This window comes from Neolamprologus brichardi, chromosome 23, assembly GCF_056152115.1.
Source record: "Neolamprologus brichardi isolate AB-2024 chromosome 23, ASM5615211v1, whole genome shotgun sequence".
Classification (NCBI taxonomy): domain Eukaryota; kingdom Metazoa; phylum Chordata; class Actinopteri; order Cichliformes; family Cichlidae; genus Neolamprologus; species Neolamprologus brichardi.
The window spans coordinates 19,341,968-19,359,284 of NC_142125.1; the positions used below are offsets into that span (position 1 = coordinate 19,341,968).

The 17,317-nt window shown below is 39.0% G+C and overlaps 1 protein-coding gene across 3 annotated transcripts; it reads left to right on the plus strand.

Moving 5' to 3' along the window:
* The first annotated feature begins 334 nt into the window (after positions 1-334).
* LOC102799722 (protein NLRC3-like) lies at positions 335-16,097 on the plus strand. 3 transcript variants are annotated; one of them, XM_087836777.1, is made up of 13 exons: positions 335-451; positions 1,670-1,806; positions 1,891-1,989; positions 3,574-3,672; positions 4,684-4,759; positions 5,845-6,073; positions 6,238-8,047; positions 8,317-8,487; positions 8,777-8,932; positions 11,578-11,751; positions 12,288-12,443; positions 14,122-14,168; positions 14,344-16,097. In XM_087836777.1, the coding sequence occupies exons 2-13, from the start codon at positions 1,718-1,720 to the stop codon at positions 14,877-14,879; spliced, it is 3,642 nt and encodes a 1,213-aa protein (XP_087692903.1). In that variant the 5' UTR covers positions 335-451; positions 1,670-1,717; the 3' UTR covers positions 14,880-16,097. The 3 variants fall into 3 exon arrangements, 2 of the variants coding, with proteins under 2 accessions (XP_087692903.1, XP_087692904.1); XM_087836778.1 differs by lacking the exon at positions 335-451 and adding an exon at positions 488-786; XR_015717225.1 differs by lacking the exon at positions 335-451 and having other exon boundaries at positions 1,110-1,806; positions 12,855-14,168; positions 14,344-14,442.
* Positions 16,098-17,317: the final 1,220 nt, after the last annotated feature.

The following is a 17,317-nucleotide window of genomic DNA, read 5'->3' on the forward strand; positions in this document are numbered from 1 at the left end:
AAAGTGATAAGAACTCTGTTTATGATTAATGGTATTGTGAATGCTGTTAAATATAAAAATAAACATATTCTGTACTGTGTTTTTTTATTTTTTGGGTACCGATTGGAAGAAAATAAAACTCTGCATTACATATTATCTTGTTAATATATATTTTTATCTAGCTGTGGCACACATATCAATCTTCTCTGTATTTCTTTAAACGTTTTGATGATTTAAAAAATATGTAAATGCTACAGGTGAAAGTTTAAAGGCTACAGTCTGTAAAATTAATTGTGAAATCTAAAGGGAGACGTCATAGCACACCCACTCGGGTGGTTGCATCAGACAACGCGCGCGCTACCGGACTGGACAGGGCGCGCGGCTCTGCTCGAGTGAATAGTTCGGGATTTGCCCCCAAACGCCTCTTTGATTGGTTCGTTTCATTTCGCTGGAGCTCATTGAACAGTAGGAGGTAAGGGATCAGTCTTTCGTGTTTTCCTCGATAGCTCACGTCAGTTGTGCGCAGTTGGCGTTAACAGACTCAAAGCTGCAATTAGGAAGACGGGAAGAAGATGGCTGGCCGCTGGAGAACCTCGGACTGCTTTTATTAAAACTTCGGAAACATTTTCTGCGTTTGTAACTCGCGGTAGTTATGATAACGATTTACAAGACTTAACGTCTCTTTATTTATTTTATCCTTATGATCTGAGCAGGAAGTACAGGGACAAGCCGAGGCTGACGCAGACAGATTTGATTAATAAATCCCTGCAGCTGCTCCGTAACATAACGACGTATCCGCGACTGTCTGTGAGCAAACAGGAGAAATGTCTGTGCTGTGTCTGTAGTTTTTCATCTGTATGGGGCATGTTTCGCATTTTGTGGGTCTCAGTAAAGTTGATTTGAAAAGGAGGGAGGGGACTCCCAGCAAGTCCCAGCCTGCCTTATCATGCGTTCAAGTCCTGTAGAAACTGAAGAGTGGCAAGTCCCTCCTCCCTGCAGTCACTGATAAATGTAGTAGGTGGCCAGTGGCGGTCCTAGCCTGTTTGGCGCCCTGGGCGAACACTCCCTCTGCCCCCCCCCCCCCCCCCCCCCTTTATATACAGAATCAACTTTTTTAAAGTGTTCTTGAGAAATAGCTCTCCAGGCTTTCCAAAGGTCTTTTGAAAGCTCTTCTTTACACGTTAGCTACTTTTTACTCATTTTCAGTCCAGTTCTTATACCTGAGCCTTCAGAAGAATATCTTTTTATTGTTTGTTTGCTAAGCCACTGAAGACTGACGTACGGATCATTCAAGCATAAAAAGGTATCTAACCCAAGGGATGAACCACTGTTGTGTCTACAGATCAACTTGGCAAAGAACCAGTCTTAAATTGTATTTTTGGGTATTTTGTTAAGATAAAGAGACAATTTGTTCTCATTTCTGTAATTTAGTCTATTAAATAAAATGACAAAATATAAGGTTTTCACACCAACAATGTAATTCCCAGCTTTTTCCTGAAAACTCAGCATGGTTTGCAGCATGTCCTTCAAAAGGAAAAAAAAAAGAGCGATACATACTTTCAGTTATCAACTGAAATGTTTGAAAATGGACTGGAGGTTCCAGTTAAACTGAATGTATCATGTGTGCTGTGCTTCATGACAGGAGGATTTCAGTTGATGTGCACACGAATGATTTGTGTTTTCTCTGCAGGGAAGGCAAAAAGTGTGTGTGAGCTGATGTGGATGTGAATTCAGCAGCATGGATCAGTGTGAGGACAGAGAGGAGGGAGTCCCTCCCTCTAAAACCACTCAGTGTGGGGAACATGAGAGCCAGACCAAAGCTCAGAGGTGAGATGACCATCTCTAACTGTCCATGACTCTTCTCCATGTCACAGCTCAGCACTCACATCACTGCTCCATCATTATTCACAGGAACCAACCTGGAGCTGAACCCAGCTGTGTGTCCTTAAAGAGTGACTGGTCAAAGAGTATTGGTGCTAATTTTAAACGACAAAACCCTGCTGTGGAAAGGTAATCTATATCTGTATATATTTTTATTTTTTCAGTAAACTTTCAAACACTGTTAAAAAACAATTCTTTGATCTTCGGGCTGAAGGAAGAACAACACTCGGTGTTTTAATGCTCACTCAACAATCTCTTTAATCAATACAATTCTCTTTATTCCATGCAAACTCTTTGAGCAATACAATCGTCCGGACAGGAGATGTGCAGAGGAGGGGGTCCTGCAGATCTTGAAGTGTCCTACAGTTACACACACTCTTATAGCCTCAACCCCCACCCGAGTCATAAAACCTAAACATTCACATTCTTTCTCTCCCTCTCAGGCTATGTCCATTATTTTCTCTCCGTTTTGGCCTCCCGTCCACACTGAGACAGCGTTTTCGCTGATGGAAAGCGCAGCGTTTTCAAAACACTCTCGGAAACGCATACATTTCAAAATGATGCTTTCGCATCACAGTGTGGACATTGAAAATGCAGACTTTCTAAAACATGTTAGTCATGTGATGCAGTCATGTGACCAATTAAGCTAAGAGAGCAGAGGGCATTATACAGCAGTTGTTTTGTTTGTGCTGAATTTTGACAGTCCTATTAAAGATTAATATCAGTTTGTACATGCTCCAGATAGCTTTTCTTCAAATTCTTTAATTCTCACTCGTTTTTGTAACTTTGTACTTTTGTGTTATTCGCAGCAACAACTCCACCTCATTGTTAGTCCATTTAAAAAACTCGGTGCTTTTTCTCAACATTTTGCCACAGGGTTTCTATGAGTTGGAAAGTAAATAAGCGGCAGCCAGAAATGAGGCAGGTCAAATCTTCTTGCGTTTCACGCATGCGCAGTACTGGAACATAAGCGTTTTCGGCCGTTTCAATGTGGACGCGCAACTCTGTGAAAACGACTGAAAACGCTAGTGTGGACACGGAGCATTTTCGTATGAAAACGCCGTTTTCGAATATCTCCGGGCTAGTGTGGACGTAGCCTCAGTGAGCTTCAGTTATGACCTTGGCTTTCAGCATGTTTTGTTCTCCTTAATCAGACAAAGCGGGCCATGATTCTATGCAAACACTATTTCTTTATAAATCAGCAATATAAGGTATCATGAAACAGTGTAATATTCCATTCCTGTCTTTTCTCAAGATAAACAATCAATTAATTTTATTACATGTACATGGGGATTTTCACAGCTCAGCATCCAACATCAAAATCCGCTGGGGCCGTCCCAGCAGCACACATTTATACACAGACATCGACAACCTTGTGATCCCTCTCTGTCTCCTGCCTCTCTATCTTGTGTCCTTGCTGCCCACTTCTTCGCACACTATATTCTCCTGGGTTTGGCTTACCAACTCCTTATCCCACTAACGGCAGCTTTCTGTTGCTCCTGCTTCTCACATACATCTCTGACCTATTATTCCAATTCTATGTGTGTGCTCTATGTGTGAATGTTTAGTAACTTGACCTATGACCTACTTAAATGAATAATGAATATAATGCTTTACCATGGTTCAACAACTAAATCCCTACTACTGCGATAACACGATAATCTATTCTCACACAGTTCAGCACTCACATCACTGCTCCATCATTATTCACAGGAACCAACCTGGACCTGAACCCAGCTGTGTGTCCTTAAAGAGTTACTGGTCAAAGAGTATTGGTGCTAATTTTAAAGGACAATACTCTGCTGTGGAAAGGTAATCTATATCTGTATATATTTTTATTTTTTCAGTAGACTTTCAAAAACCTAACCACTGATGTAAGAGGCTTTTCTGTCAGAAAGCTGGTCCAGCAGGTGTAAACTTTGTACTTTGGCTCAGAAACAATGTTGGTAGCAACCACTCAAGTGGCATCAGGTCTTGCTAAGTGGAGGCAGCCCTTACTGCTATTAAGAACTGGATGTCAATAGAGACTCTCTTTTTTTAACCAGCTGCTCCTAATTGCCCCACCATTTAGGCACAGAACAAAGGGCTATGGGCCTTTTGCCATTTTACTGGCAGCCTTTGTTTTAGAAGCCTTTGAAGTTAAAATCTAAGCCACAAATCATTTATAGGTTTCTTTCTTGATGGCTTAGGTAAAGTCCAAGAGACTTGCTTTAATTTCCTTTCTCTAAGCTTCCAAACCTATGATTCAAATGTAATCTCAGATGAGTAATAAAAAGTTTTGTGACGTCCAAGCATTGATACTAAATTACAGTTAAAAAGGAATAGGTTGATTGTGTGTCATCAGGAGAGACAGCCACAGAAAGATGTGCCATAACTATAGACACATCTCCTCATGATGTCTCCAAGAGGTAAGAGGTAGATCCAAGAAGTTGCAGTGTTTAAAATTGGTCCCTGGTGCATCCCACAGGTTATTTTAGAGATTTTGGGGAAAGTTACAGTCACAGTTAATAAAAGATTGCCTAAAGTTATGAATGATGTTAAATCCAGTTTGGTGTATTTTGCACCTAGTAGCCACAAATCAATTATTAATGTCTCAAAGAAGTCCATCAGTGCCATGATTCTATCTCATATGAACATCTGTCTTAGTTGCTGGTAATCAAGCCAAAACAAATTCAAATCATCACTGTAAAATTTTCTAACACTGGTAAAACATGATTACATGGTTTTCCTTTCCTCTTAATTAGGAAGGTAGGATTGTAAAATAGTTTTTCTGAGAAGTCTTTTTTTCTCTCTTATTTATTCATCTTCATGATTTCTCTACAGAGAGAACAAGACCTCAGAGGTTCCCAGTGATCAGCCTCCCCAGCAGCATCAAGCACACCTGGACTCCATATTTATGGTCTGTAAATATACAAACAGTACTTTACATCTGTTCACGGTCATTTCTTAAAAATTTTATGCATGTTCTTACAACCAAACACAGAAGTAAAAAGCATGACTATTTTTGAAAATGGCTTCAAAATTCAGATGGTGCAGCAGCAAAAATATAACTGTATGGTATTTACATTGTTTCTATTTAAAGTTGTATTTCAAGCTCTAATATTTCTAAACCACTTGTTAGTTTTATTTAAAAAATACTTTTAAATTGTTTACAGAAAGTTGTATTATAATAAAGTGGAAGCAACTGGGAATGAAAGTCTGACTGCACTGTGCCAAGTGTAAAGCTTAGTGGAGGTTGGATTATGGGATTTGTTTGTTTTTCAGGGTTGGGGTTCAGCTCCTTAGTGCTGATCCTGTGTTTGGTTTTCACAAAATTGTGTGGTATGACCAAAGTATTCCATTCAGAGTCTTGTGGTTTGTTTGGATGCAGCTTTACAAACCTAAGCTGTGCTGTTTTCTTCTCAGAAAGAAGAGCTCTCTCCTGGCAACCCTTCTAAACTTGCGATATTTGTTTCTCCTTTTTGTAAATGTACTGTCATAAACTTCAACTCTTTAGCTCTTGTGGTTTTTTGCTGTTTCTTTGAGAATTGTACAGTCTTACCAGGTTTGCCGCAACATCCATACCTTGGAAGACTAGCAGCTGACTTGATTATTTTCCACTTGTGAATAATCTTTAGGATGATGGCCTTCAAATTGTTTTCAACTGGCTTTAAAACTCTTCCCAGATTGATGGGTGTGCATGCCCACATGAATGCAGCATTGAGTGCAAAACAAAAGAAATGGTGTATGCAGACCTGCAGTGCTCAGCAGGAATCTTAACATTCCCTGAGACATTTTCCTCCATCACCAAGGTCTAAAGTTAATTTATTCAGCTTTTAAGGTGGATCTAAAAACAGCAAATTGACACCACATGAAGCCCTAGAATGATGTATAAATAAAACAGATTTTAATTCCAGCTGGATTGTAATTGTTTTCAACATGTTTCTGATGTTTGTATCTATGATTTCAGATTTATTGAGTCATTCATATAAATTTCTGTTCCAGCTCCTGGAGGAGAAAATCATCACTTTTGTGAAGAATGAGTTAAAGAAGATCCAGACAGTTCTGTATCCAGATTATTCAGAATGCTTAAACTGCCAGACGGAGGATAAGGAGATTTTGGAGTGTGAGGATGAAGAGCAAAGGAGTAGCAACAGAGAGGCATTTATAAAGATCACACTGCAGTTTCTGAAAGGAATGAAGCAGTATGAGCTGGCTGACCGTCTGCTGAGCAGTAAGAGGATTTTTCTAAACATATAGGCTGCTGGTTATACTAAGACATTTACTAATGTCTGAAGAATTACACCAGCACATATGTAAACACTCATTCTTTAGAAGAATTAAATGGTGGTATATTTAATATATAACTTAATCAGGTAACATATTGTCTGTTTTCAGGCAGATTTGCTCCAGTTTGTCAACATAATCTTAAATCTCAACTGAAGAAGAAATTCCAGTGTCTGTTTGAGGGGATCGCTAAAGCAGGAAATCCAACCATTCTGAATCAGATCTACACAGAGCTCTACATCACAGAAGGGACAGCAGAAGTCAATGATGAGCATGAGGTCAGACAGATTGAAACAACATCCAGGAGACGAAAACCAGATGGACCAGAAACAACAATCAGACAAGAAGACATCTTTAAAGCCTCACCTGGAAGAGATGAACCAATCAGAACAGTGTTGACAAAGGGAGTGGCTGGCATTGGGAAAACAGTCCTAACACAGAAGTTCACTCTAGATTGGGCTGAAAGCAAAACTAACCAGGACATCAAGTTCATATTTCCATTCACTTTCAGAGAGCTGAATGTGCTGAAAGAGAAAAACTTTAGCCTGGTGGAACTTGTTCATCACTTCTTTACCAAAACTAACGAAGTAGGAATCTGTAGCTTTGAAGACTTCCAGGTTGTCTTTATTTTTGATGGCCTCGATGAGTGTCGACTTCCTCTGGACTTCCACAAAACTAAAATCCTGACAGACCCCACTAAGTCCACCTCAGTAGATGTGCTGCTAACTAACCTCATAAGAGGGAACCTGCTTCCCTCTGCTCACCTCTGGATAACCACACGACCTGCAGCAGCCAATCAAATCCCAGCTGGGTATGTTGACATGGTAACAGAGGTGAGGGGGTTCACTGACCCACAGAAGGAGGAGTACTTCAGGAAGAGATTCAGAGATGAGGAGCAAGCCAGCAGGATCATCTCCCACATCAAGACATCACAAAGCCTTCACATCATGTGTCACATCCCAGTCTTCTGCTGGATCACTGCTACAGTTCTGGGGGATGTGGGGAAGAAGAGAAAAGAGGAAACAAGGACAGCACTACCTACAACCCTGACTGAGATGTACATCCACTTCTTGGTGGTTCAGGCAAAAGTGAAGAAGGTCAAGTATGATGGAGGAATTGAGACAGATCCACCCTGGAGTCCAGAGAGCAAACAGATGGTTGAGTCTCTGGGAAAACTGTCTTTTCATCAGCTGCAGAAAGGAAACCTGATCTTCTATGAATCAGACCTGACAGAGTGTGGCATCGATATCAGCGCCGCCTCAGTGTACTCAGGAGTGTTTACACAGATCTTTAAAGAGGAGAGAGGGCTGTACAAGGACAAGGTGTTCTGCTTCATCCATCTGAGTGTTCAGGAGTTTCTGGCTGCTCTTCATGTCCATCTGACTTTCATCAACTCTGGAATGAATTTACTGGAAAAGCAACAGGAAACCACCCAGAATTTGCAAGAAGAAGAATCTGCAGAGACTGGCTTGTACAAGGGTGCTGTGAATAAGGCTTTACAGAGTTCAAATGGACAACTGGACTTGTTCCTCCGCTTCCTCCTGGGTCTTTCACTTCAGACCAATCAAAGTCTTTTACACGGGCTGCTGGAACAGACAGGATGTAGCTCACAGACCAATCTGGAAACAGTTCAACACATAAAGGAGAGGCTCAGTGGAAATCTATCTGCAGAGAAAAGCATCAACCTGTTTCACTGTCTTAATGAACTAAATGAACATTCTATATTGGAGGAGATCCAACAGTCCCTGAGATCAGGAAGTCTCGCTGCTGATAAACTGTCTCCTGCTCAGTGGTCAGCTCTGGTCTTTATCTTATTATCATCAGAAAAAGATCTGGTTGTGTTTGACCTGAAGAAATACTCTGCTTCAGAGAAGGCTTTCCTAAGGCTCCTGCCAGTGATTAAATGCTCCAGCATAGCGCTGTAAGTCATAATGTTTTCATGATTTAAACACACTGTTTTTGTTATTCTGTTTAGCACAGTTGTGTGCTGTCTAGTTTGATGTAAGATTTATATGCCAATTAGAAGCTGCACTTAATGTATAAGCTCATTATGTCATCGGGTTTCTTAGGGTAAACTGGTAACGATTTAGCATGTGCTAAGTTGATGATTTATATAGTCCATGTATAATCAAAAGCTCATGCTGTGCAGTTCACATATTATTATTTTCTTGTCCATTGTTGTCTCCTCAGACTTGGTGGATGTAACCTCTCAGACAGAATCTGTGAAACTCTATCCTCACTACTCAGCTCCCGTTCCTGTCTGAGAGAGCTGGACCTGAGTAACAACAACCTGAAAGACTCCGGAGTGAAAGTACTGTCTGGGGGACTTGAGAGTCCACACTCTAAACTGGAAAAACTTAGGTTACAATTCTTCTAATTTTTCATGATATGTAAAAAATTGTTTTAGTTGAGATCCTAGATATTACATATTAAATTATCAGGACTTTCTCACTACTTTGTTTTCATGTGGTCTGTTTAGGATTTTTTTTTCTCTTTAATTAAAGAAATGACACTCATGAAGCACTTTGAGAGCTCAGGTAGAGTAGACAAGTGCTATCTAAGAACCAGTATATTTACCATTTACCACGTGAGCACCAGTCCAACTTTTTTCTAATAGTTTAATAGTTTCTGTCATGTATGCTGTCTGCAGATTGTCAAGTTGCTCAGTCACAGAAGAAGGTTGTACTGCTCTGACATCAGCACTGAACTCCAACCATTACTACCTGAGAGAGCTCGACCTGAGCTACAATAATCCAGGAGAGGCAGGGGTGAAGATGCTGAAGCAGCTCCGACTGGACACTCTCAGGTGTGCAGAGGCTGTTTGCAGCCACAGTGTCTAATAGAGGAAGATGATTTTGAAAGTTTTTCTTACAGTCACACATAAAGTAGCCTTTTTCATTTAGCTCGTTAAAGGAATTTTGCTTGAACGTGAACAAGAAATAAGGGAAGGGTTTGTGAATCTGTAGCTTCGTAGTCTCATGCAGCCCATTTGTCCGCATGATTATGAATATAAATGTGAACCAAATAAGCAGAGGGTATGTTTTTGAGGATTCATATTTTCCCCACCACCCCTGGATAACAAGCCATGCCAAGTGTTTTGGGAGGGGTTTGTTTTGTTTTTTTGTTGTATTTTTTTTACTGGTTTACTACTTTACAAATGACTAAGCTGCCAATGTTTTATTACTATACTTGGCTACTTTTAATGATATGGACAAGGAGGATTGAAAGTGGACTGCATTACTTTGAACCACTATTTCCAAAGAACATGCTTAGGTTGGTCGATATGTAAAAAAATTTCCAACCGATGCAGGCAATATATTCACGTATGCCCAGACTTTTTGATGGGCGGAGCAATGTAATGATGCACATACTGATTTGCGCGTTTAGAACACAGATGAAGTCCAAACATGGACAAAGTAATTGCGAAATTGCACACTGGAGGAGAAGGCACAGATAGAAATCGACTGTTACCTCAGTGAGGAGTTGTTTGGTCGAGTGTGTAAGACAGATAAACCCTGGAAATGCCTGTAAACACGGTTATAGTGGCTTAAAAATAAGCCAGTTTCTCTTTGTTTCCCTCCCCACCATTGTGGGTTTTTTTATTTGATAAAATGCTTTTGTTTTTTTTTAACATAGGCTACTGCCGTTCTTTCTTTCTCTTATTTGAGTAAATCGCTCCAGCACTCTAAGGAGGGTGCATTTGCTCACAGCTGAAGGAGGGTCACGTTAAAACAGCGCTATTATTTGTTTCTGTTGACTGCTTCTGTTAGCTTTAGCCAACATTATTAGCAAACTTATTCATGGGCAAATAAATAAATAAATCGCCCTTGTAAAAACGATTGAGCCTATAGTCAATAGTCGATATATTCCTCCAATCGCCCAATCTTAGTACATGCAAATAATTTGTATTTCAGTTCTCAACTTTAGACTTTAACTTTGTTTTACAGGTAAAACAATTTATTGCAATTAAATTACAATCAATTGATTATTATTGTATTAACCCTCTGGAGTCGACGGACGCGCCAGCACATCAAAATCACATGACCAATTTAAGACGACACAGCTACAAGATGCAGTGACTCAGTCTCCATTTGAATTTGGGTCGAGAGTACGGACTTCAAACGATATACCAATTTTTGAATTGTGTCAATGGGCCACGTAAAGCCAGAGTTATGATAAAAAATACACGCGATGTTTTTTGTGAACAAAACAGTGGTGTTTACAGCGGGAAGAACGGTAAAAACTGCGTTTTCTACAGACAGCGCTAGCAAACACTCGCCACTTGCGAGTGAAAAAAAAGGAAAAAACACCCCTTCCCTATTGGTGTTAGAGTTTACCATGCGGCACTTGGTTGTTTAGGGAGAAGGTGAAGTTTTAGGAGTGACACCCGCAACGTAAAGCGGGCAAGCGAAAGAAAGAGAGAGAGCGAGTTTTCATATGTGAGACATTAGTGATGTGTAGCGTGTTTGGAGGCTAGAGTTAGTGTGTTGTGTAGTTATTGTTTTGTATTGTGTGTCAGTTATACTGCTGAATGTCACATTTGCTCCAAAAAAGCCATCAAAGGCAGATTCCAGTGTAAACGCTGTTCCCACATGGAAAACAGGACTGATACACCTCCTGCTGTCAGACCTGCAGGGTTTAGGCCTGTGGTGTTCTCCTCTGTCTTATACTGAACACAAACTAGTTTTTTGGACTCGCACAAATAATTTTTTGTGCCTTCTCATTTGATGCAGCACACATGATTGTTCTGTAAATAGATTTAAATGGTTATTTAAAAAACACCTGAGGCCTTGGCTGCATTTTTAGGTAAAAAGTACCATATAACTTTGTTGTTTGCAAAACTTGTGTATAATTTTTAGAAATGTACAATTTCTATTTGTATTTCAAGTTATGAAAATGATTCGTTAAACATGTTTGTGGGTTTTACAGTAACAAATATAACTTTTTTCTACTCAGATTTTGAATTTTTTTGTCTGAATTTAGATAAATTGTGCTAATATAGTATGCCAAAATGAAAAACTAACTCAAATTTCAAATATTTGAGGTTGTGCTGAAAATAATGATACAAAACAAGGCAAGATAAACAGTTTTTAAAGGTGAAATATAGAAATGTATCAAAAGTAGTCAAAAACGGTCAATTATACCCTGGACCCCAGAGGGCTAATATTATTGTAATAAAAATGAAGTATAAAGTATAAAATGACCATAAATACGTCACTGCGATTTAGTCGGATGTTAAAAAATATAATTTCTATTTTGTGCAAATAATGCACAAAGTGTATAAATAATAAAATGTCTTTAGGATATTTGGAATAGACCAGCAAGGATTTAGCATGTGCACAGTTAATAATCAGTATCGACTGCACATTTTAAAGTTTTTTTGTTTGTTTGTTTGTTTATTTTGGTTTGTGTGTTTGTTTGGGGGTTTTTTACCTCTTGTTGTCTCAACAGACTAAGTGGTTGTAACCTCTCGGACAGAATCTGTGACACTCTATCCTCAGTTCTCAGCTCCCACTCCTCTAGTCTGAGAGAGCTGGACCTGAATAATAATGACCTGAAGGACTCGGGAGTGAAAACACTGTGTGGTGGACTAGAGAGTCCATACTGTAAACTGGAAATATTCAGGTCAGGATTCTTCAAACTTTGCATATAAAGTCCATTTAAATCATATTCAATGCTAACCTATGTGGCTAACCAGGGCTATTGTTGATTTATTCTGCTATATTATGCTATATTATTAAAACTTTATCTAATAAGAGGATTTCTTTTCACACAGACTGTGTAGCATCGATTTGTTGTTGTTTTTAATTTGATGTAATTTATTAAAGATGTTTACATTTTCCTCAGAATCAACTACAGTAATTTACACCAGGCTTTTTTATTGAGAGTAATTATCTGGTAAACTTTTTAAGTAGTGCTTAAATCCCTACAAAACTAATGACACTCATATGAGCATCAGTTCTACTTTGTGTAGGGCTTGTCCTAATTCTAAGTTTAATAGTTTCATTAATTGAACAAATAAACTTTTAGCTCAAAATATCTCTGTTAAAGCTAACTCTGCGCTTCAATCGATCACATATTTGTTTTGTGGCGGTATTGTTTCTCGCTATTTGACTGCGTCACTGTTCTCTTATACTATCTGTCACATGTGCTGTCTGCAGATTGTCAGGCTGCTTGATCACAGAAGAAGGTTGTACTGTTCTTATCTCAGCGCTGAACTCCAACCATTCCACCCTGAGAGGGCTGGACCTGAGCTACAATGATCCAGGAGAGGCAGGGGTGAAGCTGCTGAAGCAGCTCCAACTGGACACACTCAGGTATGAAGTGGCCTTTGGCAGCCAAAGTGTCTGGCAATGGAGAAAGAGACACTCGAGGAAATAGGAAAAATTTCTTCACACATCAAGGAGCTTTTTTTTTAGATAATATTTTGCTCCAAGCCACATAAAAGAAAAACAAGTCTTATATCCGTGTGAATGTTAAATAAATGAACACTGGTTTGTTTGTTTTGGGGTTTTTTTACTTTTAGTACCACACACTGCTGTGCTTGAGGCTAGAGTGGTTTATTTAATATCACATTAGGATTTTTATTTGATTGTTTTGCACAAACAAGGATTAAAAGTTCTCTGTGTAGCTTTTTTTTATACTGGCAATATATTTTTTTTATTACTTTATTACTTATGACTAAGTAGACCAATATCGATATAATATTTATAATTCATTTGTCACAGTGAGCTGAAGCAGACTGTTTGAATTTGTGAAGAGTGGACCCAAAATGCAGACACAGAGGAACGTGGAACCAAAACTTGAGTATTAACAAAAAGCGAGCCATTTAATGTGGCTGATGAAGAAATACAAAGAAATATATAAGGCAAACAATGACAAGAATAAACAATAACCTAAACTGAGGAAACTAAAGATAAACATAAAAAACAAAAACATGAAAAAAACATGAAACTTGGCATGGATACAATGATACCTGGAACATAGACACATGGCGCAAAAGACAAAAGATGGCCTGACACTGAACAAAGGAGGACAGAGGGCTAGTACACAATCAGATAATGGGGGGATGGGGAATAGGTGGGAACACAGCTGGAACAAATCAGACCTAACAAGACAAGGGGAAGCAAAACTTGACACACTGCACATAGGACAGGGACTTTCACAATAAAACAGGAAACGGCATGGAATGCAGACATGACAACATGGACAAGAAGACAAGAAACATGACAGACTAATACAGAAGACATACGTGAAAGATAACTAAATTTAAGGCAACCAAATGATAATCTTATTACACAATATACACTAAACAAAAATATAAACACTTTTGTTTTTGCTCCCATTTTTCATGAGCTGAACTTAAAGATCTGAAACATTTTCTACATACACAAAGGACCCATTATTATCAAATATTGTTCACAAATCTGTTTAAATCTGTGTTAGTGAGAACTTCTCATTTGCCGAGATAATTCATCACACCTCACAGGTGTGGCATGTCAAGGTGCTGATTAGAAAGCATGAATAATGCACAGGTGTGCCTTAGACTGCCCACAATAAAAGGCCACTCTGAAATATGCAGCAAGTGTTGTTTTCAATAAATTGCATGATCAAAAATTTTTTTCTTCTTAAGAACCAACCATGCAACATATAATTTGCATATTTTTGGTGCAGCGTGTTTTGGGGTTTGGAAATGTTGAAACGTTTCTCCCACTGAAAACGCTACATCCAGATGAACAAAATCAACTTTTGGAGGTTTTGATTGGGAACTTTTTAAATTTGGTATTAGTCAGTATAATGAGGCTTTAATTATCTTTCCAGAGACTGATTTAACTCAGGGTCTCTCATCCAGTGTCCTGAGCTTTCAATGTAAGCTTTCACTTTCTGTCATACAGACTTCATCAGTGTCTAACAGTATGTGTATGAGAGCGATGTAATGCCCATGTGTGCCTGCTGAAAGAGACTGTGCTGGTCTGACGCCCCTCCTCCTTTCAGGGTGGAGCCTGCTGGAGTCCGATGGTTGAGACCAGGTCTGAGGAAGTGTAAGTGTGCTTTTAATGTGATTCATGAAAACAAAGCAGCACACATTCAACCCCCTTCAAACTGTCACATCACTCATTCACATCTCTGATGTCAGGAGTCATCATCAAAATGTCAATCAATGAACAGATGATGGATCAATAACTGCAGCTGTATTGTGTTTGTTCTCTCCATCAGATTCCTGTCAACTCACAATCGACCCAAACACAGTGAACACAAAACTGAAACTGCCTGACAGCAACAGGAAGGTGGCACGTGTGGAAGAGGATCAGTCATATCCTGATCATCCAGACAGATTTGACTTCCATCCTCAGCTATTGTGTAGAGATGGTCTGACTGGTCGCTGTTACTGGGAGGTCGAGTGGAGAGGAGACGTTTATATATCAGTGAGTTACAGAAGAATTAGAAGGAAAGAAAATGCTAAACATTGTTTGTTTGGATGGAATGATCAGTCCTGGAGTTTGTATTGTACAGATGATGGTCCTCATTCTGTCAGACACAACAACAGACAAGCATCCATCTCCTCCTCCTCCTCCTCTGTCTCTAACAGAGTAGCAGTGTATGTGGACTGTCCTTCTGGCACTCTGTCCTTCTACAGAGTCTCCTCTGAAACTCTGATCCACCTCCACACTTTCAGCACAACATTCACTGAACTGCTTTATCCTGGATTCAGAGTCTTGTTTGGGGCCTCTGTGAGTCTGTGTGGCATTTGATAAGAATCTTCACCTGTTAGAGATGCACAGAAGAAGAATTTAGAAAATATTCAGACATTCACAAGTTTAGTGAGCAGCCAGGCTTCAGCCTGATGTCTGATTGGGTGCGTAGCCTCCAGCTTACTTCCACATGGGGGGCGGTCGTAGCTCAGGAGTAAGCAACATTTTATTTATATGGCACCTTTCAAGACAAGGATAACGAAGTGCTTCACAATAAAATAAAATAAAAAACGGAGCACTAAAAAAAGACTTAACAAAAGCAAGTCTAAGATGAGTTTTTAGTTGTTTCTTAAAACAACTAATACAGTGAGCTGCTCACAGACGCTGGTTTCTGGAAGTGTTCCTGAGCCCATGCACTGATATTTTATTGCAGCACTAATGAAGGTAATAGCAATCTCACTGATCTGAAAATGCCACCAAATAAGCAAACTCATGAGTTGAAGAGGAGTCGGAGGAGATCAGGAAATCGCCAAATTTCATTTTGGACGAACTGAGCAAAGTGGCTAAACAACAAGGTATGCTACATGTCCTAATAAATGAGATAAAACAACTAAAAAACCTGATAAAGGAGAAGGACAAGAAAATAGACGGCTTGGAACAGCAAATCGAGGGCCTTGAACAATACACAAGAATGAGTATTTAATCATAAGTGGACTAGAGATGTAACACTGAACCTACACCAGAACAACAGCTGGCAGAGGTAGAGATGGTGAAGATGCCCCAGCAGAGGAGCTGCAAACACTTGAACAGCAAGTGATAAATTCCTCCAAATGAAGAATGTGAGTATTCAGAGACATCATATCACAACAAGTCACACGCTCTGTATAGATAGTAAAACAAATCCCGTTTTGAAGAAGCTAAAGAGGACTGGTGTGTATTTCCAATGAACATTTAATGAAAAAAACTGCTGAAATTGCAAAACAGGCACGTAGCCTGAAAAAGCAAAACAAGATACAAGCACCATGACCGAGGAACTACAAAGTAATGATAAGACTGAATGGTACTCCTAAAGAAGTGAAAGTTCTGATAATAAGAGAACTCAGAGACTTAGAACAATACAAACGAGCAGGAGTCTGCCCTTTACTGTAAATGTGATGACTGGATATTATGAACAATGGATGTGGAAACATAAATGACAAGGTTGGATTATATGTTTCCATGAAGACGAATACTTTGATTATGAAAAGGACTGTCAAGGTGGTTATAATTTCTAATAAATACATTACTTTTAATATCGCTGTGTGGTTTTCATCTGTAAAGCTGAATAAGATCAGAACAAATGTCATTCATTTCTGTTGCTTATTTATTTGTAGAAAATAAACTGATAATAAATTGACTTCCTAATGCCGATGGGAACATTGAAGCTCAGAAGAGCAGAAACAAAAGGAGCACTCACTGGACCAAGTTTTTACAGAGCTTCTCACAAGACTTTAGATTTTTTGTTTGTCTTTGGCTTTTAATATATAATGAAAGGTTGAAAGTTTAACGTTGCATCTTGACTGAAACAATCTGAGAAATTTAGAATTTTTGGGGCATCTCTTAAAAATGATGAAATGCTCATTTTGCAGTCTTTATCAGTCTTTCTTCAAAATGTAAGTTTTGTACCACTGAAGATTCAAACTGTTCTTAGTTCAAGTCCTGCGGTGGGATAGCGCAATGGTCCAAGGTGACGTAGGTTTGGAGGTTGTTAATTCAGTCCCAGAAGAATTTTTAGAATTTGACATTAAGTGGAAGGACTGAGGAGCAGATTTAAGGCTAGCCCTAACAAAAAAATGGGCTCAGTCACCAGGAGAATTACTTGACATTGCTATCATGAGCTTATTATATGTTATATTACAGTATGTTTATAACTAACTAGCTCATTCTCTCTATTGATAATACTTTCTTTAAAGATATAATGCTTTTGGGGGTCTTAAAAGAAGGGCTTATGTGAAATGTAAAAGTGAGGGCAGAGGTAAAAAATGACACGATATTTAGAATCTGCATATATGATTCCCTATATACTTTAATGTTGTTACAAGCCTGCAGTAAGATCTGCAAAAACTGTTTTAAATAGTTGTATATAGGGTTATTATTATTATTAGGATGATTATTACTTTGACCTTCAGCTCAATCATTGACCTTGAAAAAGAGGTCAGAGGTCAAATGTTGCATGATATTTTAAATCATTCTATGGGACTTTCTATATGGTGACATTTCACACCACACTTGTAAGAATCACAGGTTCTGAGTTATGAGGCTTTTTTGTCAATTCTCAAACAATAACTCACTAAGCTGACCTTGAAGACCTCAGTGGATGTAAACCCAATTTTAATGGATTGTTAACACCACCCCAGTCTCCAAAGTTTTATCAGAATTCATTCAAAACTTTTTGAGCTGTCACTAGCCACTGGAGGGGGCTCTAACACTGCAGATAAACTGGAGGAAGACCTCATTAG

Bases quoted from the DNA above. Each gene is read 5' to 3' on its own strand.
- LOC102799722 (XM_087836777.1), top strand. From the start codon at position 1,718: ATGGATCAGTGTGAGGACAGAGAGGAGGGAGTCCCTCCCTCTAAAACC. The intron at 1,807-1,890 runs GTGAGATGACCA...CATTATTCACAG, and splicing joins AGCCAGACCAAAGCTCAGAG to GAACCAACCTGGAGCTGAAC. The intron at 11,752-12,287 runs GTCAGGATTCTT...TGCTGTCTGCAG, and splicing joins TGTAAACTGGAAATATTCAG to ATTGTCAGGCTGCTTGATCA.